The sequence below is a fragment of the Quercus robur genome, chromosome 12 (genome assembly GCF_932294415.1).
Source record: "Quercus robur chromosome 12, dhQueRobu3.1, whole genome shotgun sequence".
In the NCBI taxonomy this organism is placed as follows: domain Eukaryota; kingdom Viridiplantae; phylum Streptophyta; class Magnoliopsida; order Fagales; family Fagaceae; genus Quercus; species Quercus robur.
The window spans coordinates 12,161,767-12,181,973 of NC_065545.1; the positions used below are offsets into that span (position 1 = coordinate 12,161,767).

Sequence of the window (20,207 nt, forward strand, 5' to 3'; positions counted from 1 at the left end):
GACTTTAATTTGAACGAATAAGAACTAATTGGCCAAAAGTTCCCTTTTTGTGAAAAAAGAGAGGATAGCTTTTACAACAAACTAAAGCATAATTAAAGAATCTTTTTTTCCTTATCAGAAAACAAGTTGAGATGAGAATGGATTTTGTTCCACCGCAACCAAAAAAATGAGATCGAATTGGTTCAGTGCGCAATTAACAGTAACAAAAGTGAATCCATGCAGGCTGGAATCATGAACTGCCTTGTACAAGCATAAAATTATTACTGATGAGTATCATTTGAATGGAAAGGACTCTGAGAAGATCTACCTAAACGGCATTAGTGAAAAGTGAACAGATTCTTCCCTGGGGAATCATGAAGGAATATATAGAACTCAATACAGGAACAAAAGAGATGCACAAGCTTATTATTTTACACGGCAAAATTTAACCCCTTAGAGGGAATAGATACACATACATACATATCCCTATTTTACTTTTTCCTTTCTCACAATCTATACAGAGCAACGGAAATCCACTATAGCTGTTGCCGTGCCGTTATATTTTACATCCAAATGGTCTCAACCTCAGACCTTATATGAGCATCTTGGGATGATTCCTGACTCACTGCGGTCCTATTCAGCCTCGTGATTACATTTTCTTTGTATATCCTTCAACCTTTGACCACGTTACAGCATGTTACCCATAAAATGGGGCCAACCCAATGGTTCAAATCTATGACAATTTAAAAGCAGCCTCACCAATGCCACGTAGCAGATAAAAGGGCAACAGAACCAAAAAGGTGACAAGCACAAAAACCAATAAGGTAAACCACCTCTTTTTCAATGTCTCAAGGGTTGTCAATTTCAAGAAGATGGCGTCTTCAAGTAACCTCGTTGCAATCCACTTTCCCTAAGCAATGGCTGTTGAAACCTCATTGATTTGAAAGTTAACAGAAATTCCACTTTGCCCAAAACCAAATTCTTTTAGCTGTAATTTTCTCTAGCAACAAATTACATGTACTGAGCCAACCATTGTTTACACATATCAAGCACGGGGAGTGCATTCGCATGTAATGCCTGAAAAAAAGTAGGTACCAGTATAAGAAAAATTCCTTACAATCCAGTGTGACTAAAATCAGAGAATAAAACAAAATTAAGGTGTTAATTTTTTTTTTTTTTTTTGATAAGTAATGTAAGAAATTTTATTTAAAAAATACCAAGTACACTGGGGAAGTGTACTATAGTGGCACAAATCAAAAACCCAAAGTACAACGATCTTTAAGATCAGGGAGAGAAAAACAAGAATAGGAAGGCAAAACTAAACTCCACTCAAGGAGAGTACGGAAAAAGAAAAACTTAATGTCAAGAATGGACCATTCACAATCCTCAAAGTATCTAGCATTCCGCTCCTGCCATAAGCACCAAAACAAACAATGCAGCACAAACCTCTATAAACCTATATTTCGATGTCTACCAAACTTCCCCTGCCAAGAAGCTAACACCTCACTAACTTTATACGGCATAATCCAATGTATACCAAACAAACAAAAAACCATAGACCACAACTCATATGCTATAGGACAATGAAGAAGAAGATGATCCACCGATTCCCCACACCTTTTACACATAAAGCACCACCCTACCACTGCAATATGCCTCTTCCAAAGATTATCTGTAGTTAAGATCTTACCTAAGGCAGCAGTCCAAGAAAAGAACGCTACTCTAGGAGAAACCTCTGATTGCCACACCATTTTCCAAGGAAAATCAACGACAGAAAAAGGAGATAAAAGTGATAGAAGCCCGCAATGAGGAGAGGTTTTGAGGTAAGGTGTTAAATTGAACAAGACAGACGGCTCATTTCAACACAATCTCGAAATTTTGGACTATGCCATTGACTTAAACAACCACTAGTTTCAAAAGGGCCTTTGCACATGTTCCTATTAATTGCATTTGGTGTTGAATTTGAACGACCAAAACTCAATCTCAAAATGAGAAGCACCACAATTTAACTAAACAGTAACAATAATGTTAGAATTCCCAAAGTAGAAGTTGAGGGGGAAGGCTAACCTGATGGGCTACATATTGAACATCAGCTACACTTCCACTTCGAGAAGCAATTTGGAAAGCACTTTTTAAACGACCACAAACCACACAAGCCAAAACCTTCCTGCTCACATAAGTCAAGATACAAAGCACGGAGGTCTCACATAGTGATAAAAAGATAATAAAGGAATACAGACAGACAAATGGTCATATATTAAGATATAAGTCATGTTATTGTCAATCTTATGGCCTTATATTAAAGCACCTATTTGATGCAACCATTCTCATATGTTTATCACAAGTGACACTTTAAAAAAGTAATAAGCATAGATAAATACATAGAAAAATTCAACTTTTAATTTCTTTTAAACAAAGCAGTATTACTGTATCCTCACTAGAAAGTCAACCTTCATTTGTTTTTAACAAGTCAGCCAACCTAAACTCTTCTGGATACCAAGTTGTAAATTTTGCAAAAGCATTAAATGAGTTCATGGACCCAACCTGAAAACAAACTGCCCACAATCTGTTTGCATTTGTTGCATTTAGAGTTACCCATTTTGAAAAGGTCAAACAGGCAATGAGTATAAGTGCATTAATGACAGACTACGCTGAAAGCTCAAACACGCCTTTAAGTTCATTCTAAAAAGGATCACAGACGGTGCAAGATCTTTTTTATGCAAAATTATCAAATGCATATAAATTAGAAGAAACCATTACCTGTGGCTGCTGGTTAACATGTCTATGAGACGGTCAGGGCGTTCTTTGTGTTTATTAGCATAAACATTTATTGCAGCTCCCAAGACCTACACAATTTCAGATACACACGTAGTCTTCTTATTTTAATAGACAAAACAGGCATACTGTACACAAAAAGAAATAATAAAACTTCCCAATCTTGCAGAAAGAGAAAAGTGATTGACATGTACGAAACATCTGATTCAAAATTTTTGTGGCAAGTAAACACAGAGTTCAAAACTAAGTAACAACTTGGATACCGTGTTGGCATATCAGCATGATAATTAGCACTAAGAATCTTAATTAAACATCATACTTAATTTTCTGCTGTCTTCTAATGATTAGCTTAAGCGTGGGCATTTCAACTAGCAAACAATTGAGAATATCAAACGGCTTTTTCTTTTGCCTTTATTAGCCATACACAGAATACTAAAAGAATGTAATCATATTACCTGGTCCCAATCATCATCATCAATTGTGCCTTTTATATTTCTAAAAAATTCTGTCAGTTGACTGCCTTTTTTCCTCTCAGCAAGTGATGCGGCAACACCAGCATATATATCAACAGCTGCATGGTATGAGAAGAAGACATGATGTAGATAAGCACAACTGCACTAATTCCAAATGCTAAATTACCACAAAGAAATACTAGATTGAATCAGAAGTTATTATGTAATGGCTACCAGGAAGACTGAATTCATAGATCACTTGGAAAGCTAAATCAAAATTCCTCTCCACAAGAGTCTCAGCAATTTTACATCTTCTCCTGCAGAGAAACAGCAAATAAGTCTCTCCAAGTATGTCCATACATTTCTGGAGCACTATATGCCATGAAAGAAAAATGTACAAATGTGAAATCATTTTTACAGAAATAAATAAATGCCAGGTTAGTTTGGAATCAATTTATTAAAAATTTGTGACCCTTCGGCCTTGAGGATACCAAGTTTGCTTAGATTAAGTAAATATAAAGATATATAAGTTTCATAGCCTAAAGCATCAGTCTCCTTATCAACAACAGGAGATCCTATGCCTGTTATGTATGTATGCATAACACTTGATAGATATTACACCACCCAATAACTTTTGATTTGAGCAACACTTTATCAAATCCACTGATGCATTACACGTTCCCCACATACCTGTTGTAACATCAAATGTCAAGAAAATCAAAATTTAAAAGATACCTCATCTATATTTTTTTTTTTTTGATAAGTCATAAACTTCATTGAAAAAAGAAGTAAAAAAATACAAAGGAAACAAAGCACACAGGCCATGTGCTAGAAGCAACAAAGAACCTCATCTATAAAATGTTAAAAATGATAGTTTTGTAATTTTTAAAATTAAGTATCTTGAGTTTATAATTAAATGCTAAATAGCATCCAATTGATGTGGAATTTCATATTCGTGATAAGAATGGGAAGGACATGTGATCTAATAGAGGATTTGGTAATATGTTGATACTTATAAAAATATTAAGTGGCATAACATTAACCAAGTGACGTCAATAGTAACTTGATCCTCTCCCCCCCCCCCCCCTCTATCTACGTATATGCCTATGAGGCACGGGTGCGGCTTCGGATTCAGGTGCGGGTGCAGTGATTAAAAAATTATTAAAAATATTTTTATTTATATTTTCTATATATTGCTAAGCATACTTTTCCACATTATATAAACATATACCAATTTAAAAGCAATAGTAGATAATAACTAAAACATGATGTTCATAAATTAGAATACAACCCACAAGTTAGAAACTAAAACATTCCATGATGGAGAGATTGAGACCGAGAGATGGAGAGATTGAGACCAAGAGATGAAGAGTGAGCTTGGGCAGTGAGGCAAAGGAGAGATTCTGACTTCTGAGTGAGCGGCTGTAGGTTAGGGAGTGAGAGAGGGGAGACAGAGAGTGAGATAACGAGAGAGGCAGTAGGCAGAGAGCTTCAAAGTTCAAAACGGTGAGTTTTGCATAAATTTTTTTTTTTTTTACTAGAATTTCGGCCTGATTCAAAGCCGGTTTCGACCCTTTTCAGCATGTTTGGGCAAATTTCGGCCGTTGGCTGATATGATCCAATTCAACCCAAATCAGCACGAATCCACAAATGAAAAAAAAAAAAAAGAAGCGACACAGCACAGATGTGCAGTCAGCAGCGTCGACCACCGCACGCCACGTCCGTGCATGTCAGGTGCGGCTGCAGCAGCCCTGGAGCCGCACCTGTGCTTTCTAGATATATGCATATGTACAAGTGTGTGTGTGTGAGTACCTCTCTCTCGCTGCTGCAGCCGCACCTGTGCTTTCTAGATATATGCATATGTACAAGTGTGTGTGTGTGTGTACACCTCTCTCTCTCTCTCTCTATATATATATATATGCATGCATATGTACAAGTGTGTCATCATGCATCATAGAATAATAACACTATTTAATTACCAAAAAGAAAAGGAACTATACTAATTAAAGCCAACATCCGCTTTTTATACTTTCAGATTGAAACCAACTTCCTCTAAGAAGGCATATACCTGAATGTTTCAAGATCATTTGGATTCCCAAAAAGCGAATATTTCCACTGTGGCCCATCTGAATCATTAAAGGATCTCACAACTTCCACCTATAATATATAAATAATCCAAAGGGAATAAGTGAAAAAATTGACCTACGAAATTGTTAGAGAGAGAAGATATTTTTACACAGATAAAATAAATACTTAGATTCTTTGATTTTCAGTTTTCAACAAATAAAAAATATATTATCTACTCATCTGGTTTATATAGAGTATTATAACCAATGTACAATCTGACTAAAGAGACACCAGGCAATTAATAAAGGTTCCACCCCAGAAAATATTTGATAGAAGATTGTCTCTTAGTAAGAAGTGAAAGCTTGCTAACTGACATTATTAAGATTGAGTAGATATGTTTGATACATGGTCCAAGCTTACAGGAAATATGACCCTTGCTTTGACCGTGTGTGTAACAGAGATGTCAGCATATTTATTTCCCAGCGGTTCTTATACCAAGGATCTAATTCCAAAAGTAAAAGCAAGCACAAGGCAAAGTTCCTATCTCAACGACTGGGTGTAAACTTCAAAATAATCCATTACTTCCAATCAATTATGAGTAGAAAACAGAGAGAGAGAGAGAGAGAGAGAGCAACAAATGATTTAGATGTACAATTGCTACCTTCTGAGCATTACATTTAAAGATGAGGCAGAAACCATAAGTAGGTCAAATGTTCACACACACATACAAATATGCCAACTTGCACAAAAGAACACTCTATGCATGTAGTTAGGAAGCATATAACTTTGGTGAATCTAATTTCAACAAGGGCTTGAGTGAAAAGGAATCTTCTGAAATAAATTTTTTTTGATAAGTACGAATCTCCTGAAACAATATGAGAAATTGTGAATCAACAGACGATCTTTTCTCTACTTTCCTTTCCTTCTTTAAGTTTCCAGATATGCTAACCAACGTACCTGTCAACCTCTGATGTCTTAACCTAATATTTAAAGACCATCTTCCAGGACTGCTATCTCCTTAAAAGTAATAAACTTTTCTCAATAATCAATAGATGTCATTACCTGAATTGAAACCCGAGCAGAAAACTTCACAAGTCCCTCTTCAGTAAGCTTCTCAGAGGCACTTTTTCCTCTAATGCCCTTTGTGACAAGCTTAGTAGAATCTCCACCTCTATGTCGTGCTGACAAACCTTCATCAAAATGCATCTATAACCAAAGCAATATATGAAAATCAGCAAGGAAATAAAATGGATATAAACTAAACAAGAGAAACTATACAAACCCAGGAAGGATGAAACTTAAATATATAGATAAACTGTGCAGACATCAATTTCTTGTTCAGGCAACTGATGCAGCAATGGTTGATTGACTTGTTACTACCTTGCAAATTCATCTATTTAAGATCTATCTTATGGGGTCCACATGGTCCAATTAAAGTAAAAGTCGTGTGATTATAAAGATCTAGTTATATGTGTCCTAACAGTTTTTAATTTAGGTTTTTATCAAACAAGTTATGGTGAATTTTGTATTCAAGGGCAAAATTGCAATCTCTACAAATTAAGGATATTTTAATAGTTTAATTGAGTCTAGAATTTTCTAGGAGATCCTAAGCATCTTTGGTTTTCTTTTCTTTGGGTTCAAGTTAGTCTTTTATCAGTTATCTATACTACTATTTAAGGGGCTTCCCCTGTTTGGATTCCTTAATTTTACTATTAGGTTTTAGTTTACTAGTCAAAACATTTACTAGTCAAATTAGGAGTTCTAATACTATTAGATCAAGAAAAAGTCCTAGATATATTTATGCTCAATGTTCTTGACGAATAGATGAAGTTGATTAATAAAAATAGAGAGTTTTTCCAAGAGCCTTATAATTTTTTTTGATAAGTAAAGAGCCTTATAATTTATATCTCAACTGGCAGATACTGTTGTTCCCAACGAAGATATCTAAGCTTCATCAACAGAAGCTTTCCCTAGTATGTCTATTGCAATTATCAAAAAAGAAGAGCATATTGTAAATTTATCTTTCTTCCTCTTGCCTCTATTTCATGCAATTATATCCTGTTTTCTAGTTTCTCTAAGACCTGGACAACAAATCATTGAAGACATCACATCCTAAATCTTAGTTGCACTCCAACAATCCTATTCTATCAACACAAAATCACCCAAACATAATATCCAGAAAACATAACCCTATTTCTTAAACCATGGCACTGAAAATCCCAAGTTATCTTAAAAAGGCCATTATTCTATATATTAGAACAAACAAGGGTGCTCCAGAGCAATAATAAAGATATACCTTAGCATGTTCCAAATGTTTGATAGCTTCCTCTTGTGCAGAAGAATTCATAAACAACTGAATACAGCAAAGTCCAGCAGCGACATGATCATTTTTAATAACCTGGATCAGTGAGTAAATTCAAGTAAACCTTGGCTTAACCTGGCTTAAATGAACCTTAATCTGGAACTAGAAAATACTTTCAACGAATATCCAACCACTAAAAAAATTTATCTGGGAAATAATACAAATTTAACAAAGTCTATGATAGAATTCTGATGTTATTTCAAGTCGTAAATGTAAAGCTAAAATAAGAATTTGCAACTTATATGTTTGACCAAAAAGGAATGCAACTAGAAGGAGAAATAAAAGAACAGCTCATAAAGTTTATTAACTCTGAAATTAAATGCTACAATATAGAAAGAACAAGCACACAGGAAGGACAAGCAACGTGGTCCTTTTCAATAACCTGGATCAGTGAGTAAATTCAAGTAAGCCTTGGCTTAATCTGTGGCTTAAATGAACCTTAATCTGGAACTAGAAAAATACTTTCAGTGAAAATTCAACCACTAAAAAAATCATTTTTATTTGGGAAATAATACAGATTCAACTAAATCTCTGATTGAATTGCGATGTTATTTCAAGTCATAAGTTTAGCCAAAATAAGAGTTTTGCAACTTATATGTTTGAACAAAAAGGAATGCTGCTAAAGGGAGAAAGAAAAGAACGGCTCATAAAGTCTCTTAATACATTTAAATTAAACTCTACAACATAGGAAGGACAAGTGATGTGGTCCTTTTTAATAACCTGGATCAGTGAGTAAATTCAAGTAAACCTTGGCTTAATCTGGCTTAAATGAACCTAAATCTGAAACTAGAAAATGCTTTCAACAAAAATTCAACCACTAAAAAAATCATTTTTATCTGGGAAATAATAAAAAATCAACTAAATCTATAATTGAATTCTGATGCTATTTCAAGTCATAACTGTAAAGCTAAAATTAGAATTTGCAACTTATGCATTTGAGTTTGACCAAAAAGGAATGCTGCTAAAAGGAGAAAGAAAAGAACAGCTCATAAGGTCTTTAAATACTTTTAAATTAAACGCTATAATATAGAAAGGACAAGCACACAAGCTTTTCTGCTGAAACCATGTCAAATGAACATGATGTTTTGTTCAATAGAGTGTAAAAAATTCGTGTAAAAAATTCATAAGAGCATCCTATTTACCTTACATCCTTTTCCCCTCACACCAGAAAAAATTCGATACCATATCTGTAAGAATTGTTTAACAATCTCTATACAGCTTATTGAATCGCACAGCAGCTTTAATCTTGCAAATGCCACTAACTTAAAGTAAACAAAGAAAATAGAAGGAGGGATACATGAGGTATGCTGTGTGAACATTCCCAATGGAAAGATGCCCATGACAAGATTAATAAACACAAAAATATGCAATTGACATTTTTAATGGCCCTATAGATAACTGTATAGATAAAATACTAGAAATAGACTGCAAAGTCTCTTTTTCAGTAAGTGATAAAAAATTTCAACATATAGGGATAAACATTCGCGCAACAGAAAACCACCACAAGCTGTGTACTTAATGAAAAAGTAACCCCAAAGAACACAGAAATACATGAGTCTATATATGTGTGTGTTTTAAGAAAAAAAAAAGTAATTAAACAGAATTTTGCTATCAAATCCACCCAAACCTACACCTTTAGTTGGGGGCAGAGAGAAGGTAGCAGTAGGTGTAATAGAGAAAGATGCGGAGGTCAGTCTCCAACCAAGGATAAGGGGCTTGGTCTCACAAATACTAGTAGTACTAATAATATATTCAGTTTAAAATCAAAATATATGGTCTGAAAATTACCTGAAACTTGTATAAATAATTGAAATGTTTATGTGTTTCACAATAGATGCAAATACGGACAAGGGCTGCTGCTGTATACTGATTTACTGCCACATCCCGTGGATTTGCTGATGACATTCTTGTTGAAATCACTTCCTCAAGAACAGACATTGCACCATAACCAATACACAAGTCACACAAATCATCTATTGTCCCATAATCTGTAGCCAATGGATCTGGCCTTTGAGGGGATGAAGATGAAGTTGCTACTCCCCCCAATATTGATGGTTGAGGAGGGGAAGGAACAGCATTTGGAGGAAAAAACAACACGCAAGCATCATTGTAGTGACCATGCCTAAACATAAAACTCAGCAAATGCTGGCGTGCATACTGCAAAGGTTAAAAAAACGTATTAAGAAGCTGATTACAATGAATAAAGCTAGAAAATTAATAATAACCATGGCACAGGAGAGAGATACTGAGAATAGTCATATTCATAACCATATCGCTGGTGGTGTCAACAACCAATGGTGGAAAAAAGAAAATATAACGGAGAAATTTAACAGAATTCTAGATTCCAGGTTAAATAAATAACAGAAACAAACTTCAAGCTAGAACCATTACTAAATAGTTTTAAAATGGAAAAAAAAAAGAAAAAAAAAAAAGAATATATATATCATCAACTTCTAGATTTATTTGTGTAAATAAACGTGCATGTATGTAATACAGAATAAGAACTTTAAATTAGCTACTAAGCCAAGAGATACCACTGACTCCAGATGCAGGGGAAAATAGAAAGGCACTGGCATCTGAGTGCCAGCCTAAAAACAAAAACTTGATCAGTGTAAGGATGAAGCTCACGTCTTGTAAATAGTTCACACATTCAACATATCGAATACTGTCAAGATTGCTGCGAGGTCCATCTTCAAATTCTGAACTGAGGGAGGAATTATTATTTTCAGATTCCTGAGCCCGCCTAGATCTCTCTGAACGTGGAAAGGTGGATGGCATGTATAGAACATTGAGATATGAATCAGCAGAAAGAGAATCATCCAATATCGTCGGTGCACTTTTAGCCAAATGCTCATACCTGCAGTATAAGTTGCATCAGTCAGATCCTATGTAATGACTAGCATCTAAAATTGTATCCTTTTTTTTTTTGTAGAAATTTAGGCTTGACTAGCTTAAATGTACTCCTGCCTGTTCACAACTAAAAGGTGATATTCAATGCACAGTATACCACTAAAATTATATCAGAATAGCAGGTCTTTTAGAAACATAACCAAAAGGATTCAACACGCATAACCTGGTGCAAGACTAAGGAACACAACATCTTTCAACATTCTGGTAAACAGTAATTCTCAAAGAGTAATGTTGCTAAAAGATATAGTTAAATTTGATGCAGACAATTAAAGATACCACTTCAAATCTTCATCAACATTGGTTCATGATCTTTAGTGGTAGGAGTTCAAAGAGATACCTTGCTTAAAATTTCACAATCAAAATGCTTCTTCATCATCACAAACAGGGCTTCCATGGCAAAAGAGGTTCCATGCAACCCACCCCATCCAGTTGGGATTAAGAGTTGGGAAGTTGATTTTCTTTTTTTTCTTTTAGTTTATACAGCAATGGGAAAGTGCCGAGCACAATCAAGTTCTCTGCCTATCTTCTTATCCAAGAAATCCAAACAGATCAAATTTTATAGGTTATTATAGTCTGAAGTGTATGTGTGCATGATAATTGATAGCTAATGGCAGTAGTTATAGGTGAACTAATGTAAGTCCAACAAATTACGTGTTCTTTTTTACAGTCATTGATATTGTTTTTTTTTTTTTTTTTTCCCCCTTTTTATAAGTAGTCATTGATATTGTATTATAATATCCAAAATACAAGATTTTCAGAAACTATCAAGGCAACACTGTCAATGGCAGAGGCTGTAGTCCAATGCACAAAGCTCCCCACTTCTGAAAAATTTGAGAGAGGTGGTTGGTAGGCAACCTTACTCTCAAATTTTGGAGAGACAAACTCCCAGACTTGAAGCCACAACACATTGAAGGCACTTGCCATCGCAGCAAGGTCCAATCTCTTAGCAGAGGCTGTAGACCTCCTATAAATTAAAACCTAGCCTATCATGGATCTTAAGCCAACATTGATTAAGCTACTAGTTCAACAACTCTAATAGAAATTTGTTGTGGCAATAAATATAGGAATTCTGACATAAAAGCTACATGATATCTTACATGGAACGAACTGCTGAAACATCAACTGGTGGACCTCCTTCGATTGTATTAATAATCTCTAAAATGACAGGTGCAGCATCACTCTTATACAATTGAAGAGCTTGCCTGAAAGCCATTGAATAGGCATTAAAGAATAAGACCACTCAGCATCCCACTTTACAAGAATATGAGAGAGAGAGAGAGAGAACTTAAATCTTGTTAATTTATTGAGCAACTATCTAAATAAATTTGACATACTTAAACTTCACCCGAGCTTGAGCATAGTGCTCCATCCGTATCAAAGCATGTCCCCAAGCATTCCACACAGGGAAAACATCAATCTGGGAGAATCCAAAAACATACATAAGCTCAATCTAAAGACCAGCAGTATAAAACCACAATGCCTGGACACTATATTTACCTTACACTTTTTGCAAGTATATACAGCCATGCTGTATCGCTCCTCTACACTCAACCGGTCACGGAGATGTTCAGATGACTCCTTATCAGCAATATCATCAAGAGAAACAGCAATCCCTGATCCCAAAAGGCTTTGAAGCAGTTCAGCACGTCCTAGCCAGATCTCCACCTGTGAGAGAACTTCAGATAATTCATCTGTGAACTGACTGCCCACACTGGAGCTACCAGCATCAGAGGATGCATCATCAGCATCCCTACTTCTGTCAGAATGGGTGGAGATTTCACTACCCCCTGTAAGCTTTCTCAGCACAGATTTACAATATAGTAGCCCCTGGCATTCAACATGTCATATCACTCAAGAGCATTACAAACTAATCACATGTAAAGGCAACTGAACTATGATGCCATAACTATCTGCATGTAAGGAAAGCAAAAATGCATGCTATTGGCTATTTTGACCTTGGATTTTTAACATGTGACATATGATACACAAAAATAGCAAAATTTTAAATTAAATAAATAAAATAAAAACATTGTTTCATATAATATGCATTACAGGGGCTTGGCAAAAATAATACCTGTACAATTGTCTCTGTGGCATGATATGCACGACCAATTGTTTCCATGGACGCATTCTCAGGCAACTGTTGGGAGCTTAACACATTCTTCATCTGATTAATACACAAGTCCAGGGCACTTTTGGCAGACACCGACTCATCAGAACAAAGACAAAGCAGTGCCTATAAATAGAATACCCAAACCTTCAGCAGACTCACAGCAGCATGCATAAAATAAAAATCATTTGTAAACAAATTACCACATAAGAATTATACCATAATTCACAGTATGCACACTCCATGGCCAAGAGAAGCCACTTTAATATATTATATTGTGTGTTGTTATGCTTCCACAGAAGAGAGAAAATTCAAATATCAAATCTTTCAACAAATCAATAAGCCACAACTTCTCATAATTCTCTTCTTTTTTTATCAGTAACAACTTCTCATAATTCTCTTCCACCTTGTATTTAGATTAATTCAAAATTTGGTCAGAAAATTCTAACATACATCAGAGCTATAGTTTAAGCAGAATCGTGCATGATTTAACCCAATTAATGCACTAAAACCTCACATACAAAGAGTAGAAACATCTCTTATCTGCTAGTTTGTGTTGCACCAGTAGTATAAAACATATATACTTAATAATACACCCGAAGTCCCAAACACACTAAACATGGAGGCCTGACCCATCCCACCATGAGCCCCAAAGATGAACTCCTGGATAGGATTAGCGGCATGCTCCTATTTGAGCTTGAGATAGATAATCTCTCACTTGTGCAATGAGTTATATGCATCCATAATTCAATCTCATTATTTTGACTAATGCTCATCCCAGTATAGATTTATAGTAATCAACTACCCACCTGCAACAGTTCCAGCACTAAATTGATAATTTATATAATACTACAAAATGCTAAGCTTCCAACATATGCAACAAACATGTTTCACCACTTTCACTAGCATACCTTAAATAGGGTAATGTCGGGGGCACTTTCATATTTGTGAGATGCACGAACAGATTCGTCCTTAATTGCATCACCTGTCAGCATCCATTCCTCAGCAATTGAAACAGAAGGAAGCCGTTCTTGCCCATCTGCAGGATATGATGAAACACGATCCTCTTGAATTCCAGTCATAGCCTCCCAAGCAACTTTTTCAGATGAAGTCAAACCAGAACTCTTTCTTTTACGATAAGCATCTTTTGGAGCAGCCTTGTCTCCAGTATTTCGTGGAGCCCAAGAAAAAGCTCTGCGAGCCTCTTTTTGCAAGTTATTTAGACTGCTAGTAAAAGATGGCCTTGGAGGAATGCCTGCCTTTGTTTTCTGCCTTGGTCTTGCTCCAGAAACAGATATGCGATGTTCTCTATGGGGAGAGCTAATACTGACAGCCATAGCCTTTGCAGCATATGCAATAATTATATTGTTGTCTCTCAACACAGGAAATTCCTTTAGGATCTGTTAACAAATATAATCCAAACATAATGTAAATAAGTAACAGAGGAAAAGAATATGCCAAGAGCCTTGTGGCACAAAGGAACTGCCCAGTTTTCCCATGGACAGAACCTGAGTTCAAATGCCCCCACCCCACTTGTTGTAAGCAAATATATATATATATATATTGGGGAAAACAAAAGGCATGATCAATCTATTCATTTATAAGAGAAACGCATGTTAGTTAAGGCATCTAAGAAGTTGTCCAAGTAAGAATTACAATACCAGAGCAGCAGATTGCAGTTGTTTTCTCATCAGAAGCACCTCCAGTATCAAATGAGGGTGCTCATGCAATGAAGAACATCTTTGCTGCCACGGCAAAGGCAAGGCAGCCAAAACACGAAGACCCAAGGCCCATGAGTTAAGCCGCGAAATCTCAACATCTGAGAGATTTCCTTCTCTTCGCTTCAAAAAAAAGTGAACCTTCGAAAAGGCACAAAAGAAAGTAATAATGAAGGAACAAAAAATTTCTAAACCCAAATAAATATAAAAAATAATAAATAAATAAATAAAAACGAATGTAATCCAATCACATCTACAAAATAAAGGGCAACAAGTAGTTACAAGAAGTTGCTTTGACCGTAAATTGGGTAGCAACTGCATTGCACCCATGGCAACTGGTAGAGCATCATCAGAGTCACGTAGTGAAGAAAGAAACCGAGAAGCTTCTGCTGGACCTCCACCATTTAGAGGGTCTGCAGTGAGAAGCTTCACAAGTTGCCGGCCCTTCAGTTCTCTCCGCAAGTCTATAGATAATCCAGCACTTTCAGCCACTTCTAAAGCAGCAGAAACAGCTCCCTTTCCAGCTAGTCTAAGTGCCAAGCCCTCAGGATCTTCCTTACATTCTGCTTCAACCTGCAATTTAAAGAGTATTAGGGAGAAATAATTCCTAGAAGGAAAGTACCACTTATGGACCACTTATTCCAAACTTTTCATCTTAATCCAGATACAGGAGAGAATAACAACCTCTTGCCAGCTGCTATGATGATCATCTGCACTTAATATGTGGCTGAACCTCTGTAAAGCTTGTTTCATATGCAAGACCTAAGCAACCAAAAAAATTACGTAACCAAAGAAAATTTAACACCAGCATAAAGGTAACATACCAAGCTTCATGCAAACAAATCAACACAACAATTTACAATAAATAAAATACAATGAAACAAATAACAAACAAGCCAGCACCTCATTCCTAAGTGGATCGCTTTGTGGCAGGTGGCAGCTGCACATAGTCAAAACATCCAAAGCAGCATCAAGCTCCCATCTGTGCATATACCTGGAATAAAATGTGAGTCCTAAGATTCAACTTACAGGGAGAGGCATAACATCTCTCAGAAATCATCATAAATGCAAGTATATTGTATATCCCCATCAATGGTGTAGAACAGAAGATACAATGAGAGTAATCTATTGCAAGAAAGGTTTGCCAGTTGTAAAATGTGACGTAGAACAAAAGGCAAAGATCACAAAGGTATGGGAGGACAGGATAAAAAAAGGATAGACATGCGCATGCGCACACACACAGAGACCCGTAATGGCAACAGAAACAAAAACAAACACCAAAACCAAATCTTAAACAAGTAGGCTCCCAACCCAGGGTTCGACCACTAGACCTTTTAAACAAACCAACCTCTGGTACTTTTTTTTTTTTTTTTTGGATAAGTGAGTTTTCAGCCCCAGGGGTGGAGGAAAGGGAAACTTCAAGTCTTTAACTGGAGACCTTAACTACAAGAAGCGTCATCTCCAGCCAATTGTGCTACTCCTGGGGTTAGCTCTGGTACTATGTTCGAAACTAATAACCCTAAATTCTTAAGTAAATGCTTAAGTGGTCAGGATGTGGACAAAAAATGTATATCAAGCAGACACTAACAGAGTAGCAGTTTTAAATTCTTAAATATCAGATGGCAAGGGCTAACGAGGAGAAAGAATAAAAAAAGAACTGCTTCACATTTGAATAACAAAATCAAAAAGAGAAGCTGGCCATAAAAAATTATCTAGGTGTATTCCAAAATTTAAGCAAGCATTTACCACATTAATGGAAAACACCCATACATACTTGAGGGCAAGTCTAGCAGCCAGTTGTTTGTCCTTCAACCGCAGGCAATACTGCCAACTATTGCTCCAGATGTTGTGGCCCCCATATCCTTGAGGCTGTCCAGGGATTGAATGATTCTCTTCCCCACGTTCAATGAGTAGCTGAAGTAAACGGTCTGAGGCTCCATTACGTAGAAAGCGATCCGAAAGTGCAAGAGCATCCATTAGTTTTCCTTCATCAATCAACCTATTAAAGATAACGAGGGTCAAGAATATTGTTAAATTACCGATTGTCCCAAAAGCTTAAGTTGTTAGGAAATGATGAATCTAATCAGTCAACCATAATTCTAACACTCCCCTTTCACGTGTGGGCCTAAACTCCTCAATAAGTGGAGCCTAAAATGTGGGGTTTTTAACATTTTAAATGGGAGGTAGAGTAAGTCAATAATCAAAATCAGGATCTCATGCTCTGATACCATGTTAAATTACCAAATGTCCCAAATGTTTGAGTTGTTAGGAAATTGTGAATTTAATCATTTAAACATAATTCTAACAAATATTACTAAAAGTAGTGATAAAAACAACTATAAACAGTAAAAATTTTCAAATATGACAAAAAGGGCCTTGTAAAGCCCCCAACCCCCACCCCAAAACAAAAAACACACACACAAAAAAAAAAAAAAAAAAAAAAAAGAACCCCAATAACAATGCGAAAACTATGTTAAGAGGAAAACTTGGTAGGAGAAGCACTCATTTCGTTTATTTGTCATGTTAAAAACTATTAGCATCCACATGTTTTCTCACCAATATGCCCTGAGAAAACTGGAAACTTCTACATACAAACTTCCTAGAGGCTTAAAATGAAATTCACAATCTGTACAGAAAGTTCTAATTAAGATCTAAGATTTGATGCATCTTTATTTGTTCCTTTTTATTTTCTTATTTCTCATATTATCAAATCATAATTAAGTATCACAGTTACCAGATTTAATAGCTGAAACATCCAAGCAATCCTGGTGGTGATTACATTTCAAACAAGTATATCAGGATGAAGCAAACTTAAAAAATCATATGCAACTTGCAACACCAGAACAAAGATGACCAAAGAAGACAAGTGGAAAAACTACACAAGATAACCATCAATATATAGTAAGGAATGCAGAAACAAAAAACAATAAGCACTGATACCGTTCAACAGCTTTCTCATAGGGTTCTTCATTCTCCCAATCAAAAGAAAGGAAAACTGTATTATCAAGTTCAGCAAACTCAGATTTTGAAGAATCACGCCAAGGATCGGGAGCTGCATCCCCTTGACCATTGAAGTCTTGCAAAGCAGTTGAAACATTAGTGCTGCAAACAATGTCATCGATTTCTGACTCAGTATCATTGTCATGCTCACGGAGTCTCTTAATAGCAGATGTTGCTTCAGGTTTACGCTTGGTATGATCAGATGTTTGCTTGGTTGCTACAGCAAATTCTGAGACTCGATGAAGGTTAGTTTGCATTTGTATCCATCGATTTAAAGTTGGGAACCTGGACATCAAATTACAAGCTTAAACTAGATAACCATAATGCACATTGGATATAGGTGTAACTTGGTGTAAATTATTCTTAGTGCATGTATCTTACCTCTCAGATTGATCAAGCGCAAACTCATAAAACAACCTGTCAGCATCAGGTGCCTGAACTAATCCATCATTTAAGGAGCCTGATATAGAAGAATCACTGCCAGAGTACAATATACTGCTCCCAAAAACACATGCTAAGACAGCCCTCACTGGAGACATTTTAACAAGATGTTTTACTATATCCAATTGGAGGGGGTATAGAGGGATTCCGGGGGTCGCTGAGGAACGACGGTAACAATTAGGTTTAGCTTCTTTAGAAGAAGGGGAGAGTAGTTTACTTTCAGAGCCACTCTTGGGGCAGGTAGGAATGACAGGAATGCACGCCCATCCATGGCCAGACCGCGGAGGATAAACTGGAGGTACACATGCAGAAATCACTTCATGCACAAAATCAGCACCCATAATTTCAGCAACCTTTCCAGCGGCATCAGTGCTGCCTCGGTCAAAGACCAGACGAGTTAAAAGCTACAAAATACCACAATAATACATTAGCATATACATGATCACGTCGAAAAGGAAGATAAGGTTATTGAGGGTTGCTGAAAGATAATCTTGTAAATGAGAACCTTATTTCCTACCTGTCCTTGCTGAAGTTCAAGTCGGATTGATCATTTCATATAGATAATCACTTTATGCATGATTTATACAATTAATATGCTAATTATATTAATTGGAAATATAAGGCTTAACCTATCAATACTGCGATTGAATGATTAGCTGACTTTTAATATATTTATTTGTAATATGAAGTATTTAACAAAATTAGTAAGAATCAAAAAAAATTCATGATTAAAATAGAGGGCATTCCCCAAATTTATCACTATTACCCTCATCCATAAGGACCATTGAATTATGTTTTCTTAATAATTATCATGAAATGAAAAAAATTAAATAGTCATATATTTAACTTGATTAACATGTGTGATGGGCACGTCAAAAGGTATGGTTCCAATAATTATCAGTCTTTTGTGTGCTCTGCTATTGCTCATCATATAACATTTATAGAAGCTTGTATTTTGGTTGGCTATTACACAAGTAAATGTTGAGCATAAACACATTGGGACATATTCCCCGGTTCCAAAGTGATGTGCTATGATGTGCAGGCTCTCTACATGCTAATGATGCATTTTGCATCTAAATTATTTCTCCCTTAAATTTTTAAGAACTTCCAAATTTATTCTAATCTATTCTTTTATCACTCTATAAGGCTTCCAGACTCCATTCTCCAAAAAGTTAACTTACAATTGATATGGAAGCTATCTATATATATAAGCAAAACAACAAAGATAATCTTCAATGCACGAAATAAAAGATCTTACATCCTTAGGCCATTCGAACACAAGGGAAAAAAAATTGAAATCATGAGTTGTATCAGTCCCATCAACTATGTCACCAATTGCAGCAATATGGAGAATAAATTGTGATAGATACGTTGTGGCCTTGGTACTTAAACCATACAACCTCTTCCCAGTATCTTTTAGATCATAACTAACAGGTTGTGCACCAGTTTCCCCAGCCATTGAGCTTAAGGGTATCTGTCTCACAGCTCTTAACCCAAGCCCAAGAACGATATCCTTGTCAGTATTGGAGAGAGCCTTTCGATCAGATGATGGGGCTTCCCCTCTCGAAAAATTAGGCTCTGTTTCTTCATCAGCAACTGCTCTTGCAAGATTATGAAGCTTACCTGCAATTTTACAGGATAAAGGCATATTAAAGCCATGGAATAAAAAGTAAGTGTAACCCATAGCTCCACCTGTCAAAAAATAGATGTCCAAAAAGAAGGAAATACTGGTAGTCCATAATATACCCTCCCCCAAAAGAAAAATGTACCACTTAAAAACTGCCGCTTGCCCCTGTGAGCATCTTCAATCATCTGATGTAGCATTGCAAGAGCACGTTCCCTTTGTCCCTGTCGGTGGGACTCCTTAGACAAAGAAAAGATCATTTCCCCAGACAAAAGGGCCTGAAGGACAGGAAGGCTATCCTGCAGAGCAGACCACAAAGCAGGATCAATAACCAAGTATCTTCTTGCTTACTTTTTTTGTAAAAGTTTGTAAGGCAAATTTAAGACCATTGACATAGGTAAGGATAAAGTTCTCTCCACAGATTCTCGTTGCCTCAGTCAATTAACTGGAATTATGAATAAGTCTTCAGATATAGAACTACACCAATATTAACAAGAACTCCTTCTCCATCATAAAATAAAATAAAATACATACATAGATAAACTTCTACCTGTTCCAAGAACTCGTGTAAACGCTTGAGGACACGCCGTGAAACAGTAATCACTCCAACTTCAAGGATTTGATCCCAGTAAGTGGAGCCCATCTTTGGAGCACCTCCTGGATATATCTCTGACAACATAACTTGCGCCTGCATATGATACAAGTCAATGCATACTGTAGAACCACGCCACAAGGCAACATCTATCTTGTAGGGGAAAAAAAACTATGG

General features: G+C 36.1%; 1 protein-coding gene across 5 annotated transcripts in view; it reads right to left on the minus strand.

Moving 5' to 3' along the window:
- Positions 1-224: 224 nt before the first annotated feature.
- Positions 225-20,207, minus strand: part of LOC126708789 (uncharacterized) — a 48,334-nt gene continuing 28,351 nt past the window's right edge. For 3 of the 5 annotated variants that reach the window (XM_050408725.1, XM_050408724.1, XM_050408728.1), the window contains 25 exons: positions 19,989-20,126; positions 19,584-19,737; positions 19,073-19,437; positions 17,755-18,218; positions 17,314-17,658; positions 16,148-16,372; positions 15,277-15,367; positions 15,058-15,135; positions 14,656-14,946; positions 14,317-14,514; positions 13,567-14,055; positions 12,620-12,781; positions 12,043-12,372; positions 11,880-11,962; positions 11,643-11,747; positions 10,264-10,492; positions 9,424-9,792; positions 7,570-7,671; positions 6,336-6,479; positions 5,275-5,363; positions 3,441-3,523; positions 3,210-3,325; positions 2,740-2,825; positions 2,047-2,146; positions 225-1,056 (listed from right to left, as the gene is read on the minus strand). In XM_050408725.1, the coding sequence (XP_050264682.1) occupies positions 991-1,056; positions 2,047-2,146; positions 2,740-2,825; positions 3,210-3,325; positions 3,441-3,523; positions 5,275-5,363; positions 6,336-6,479; positions 7,570-7,671; positions 9,424-9,792; positions 10,264-10,492; positions 11,643-11,747; positions 11,880-11,962; positions 12,043-12,372; positions 12,620-12,781; positions 13,567-14,055; positions 14,317-14,514; positions 14,656-14,946; positions 15,058-15,135; positions 15,277-15,367; positions 16,148-16,372; positions 17,314-17,658; positions 17,755-18,218; positions 19,073-19,437; positions 19,584-19,737; positions 19,989-20,126 (4,902 nt within the window). In that variant the 3' untranslated portion in view covers positions 225-990. Of the gene's footprint in view, positions 1,057-2,046; positions 2,147-2,739; positions 2,826-3,209; positions 3,326-3,440; positions 3,524-3,544; positions 3,897-3,917; positions 4,629-5,274; positions 5,364-6,335; positions 6,480-7,569; positions 7,672-9,423; positions 9,793-10,263; positions 10,493-11,642; positions 11,748-11,879; positions 11,963-12,042; positions 12,373-12,619; positions 12,782-13,566; positions 14,056-14,316; positions 14,515-14,655; positions 14,947-15,057; positions 15,136-15,276; positions 15,368-16,147; positions 16,373-17,313; positions 17,659-17,754; positions 18,219-19,072; positions 19,438-19,583; positions 19,738-19,988; positions 20,127-20,207 lie in introns of those variants that run through there. The other 2 variants (XM_050408727.1, XM_050408726.1) reach the window with 2 other exon arrangements.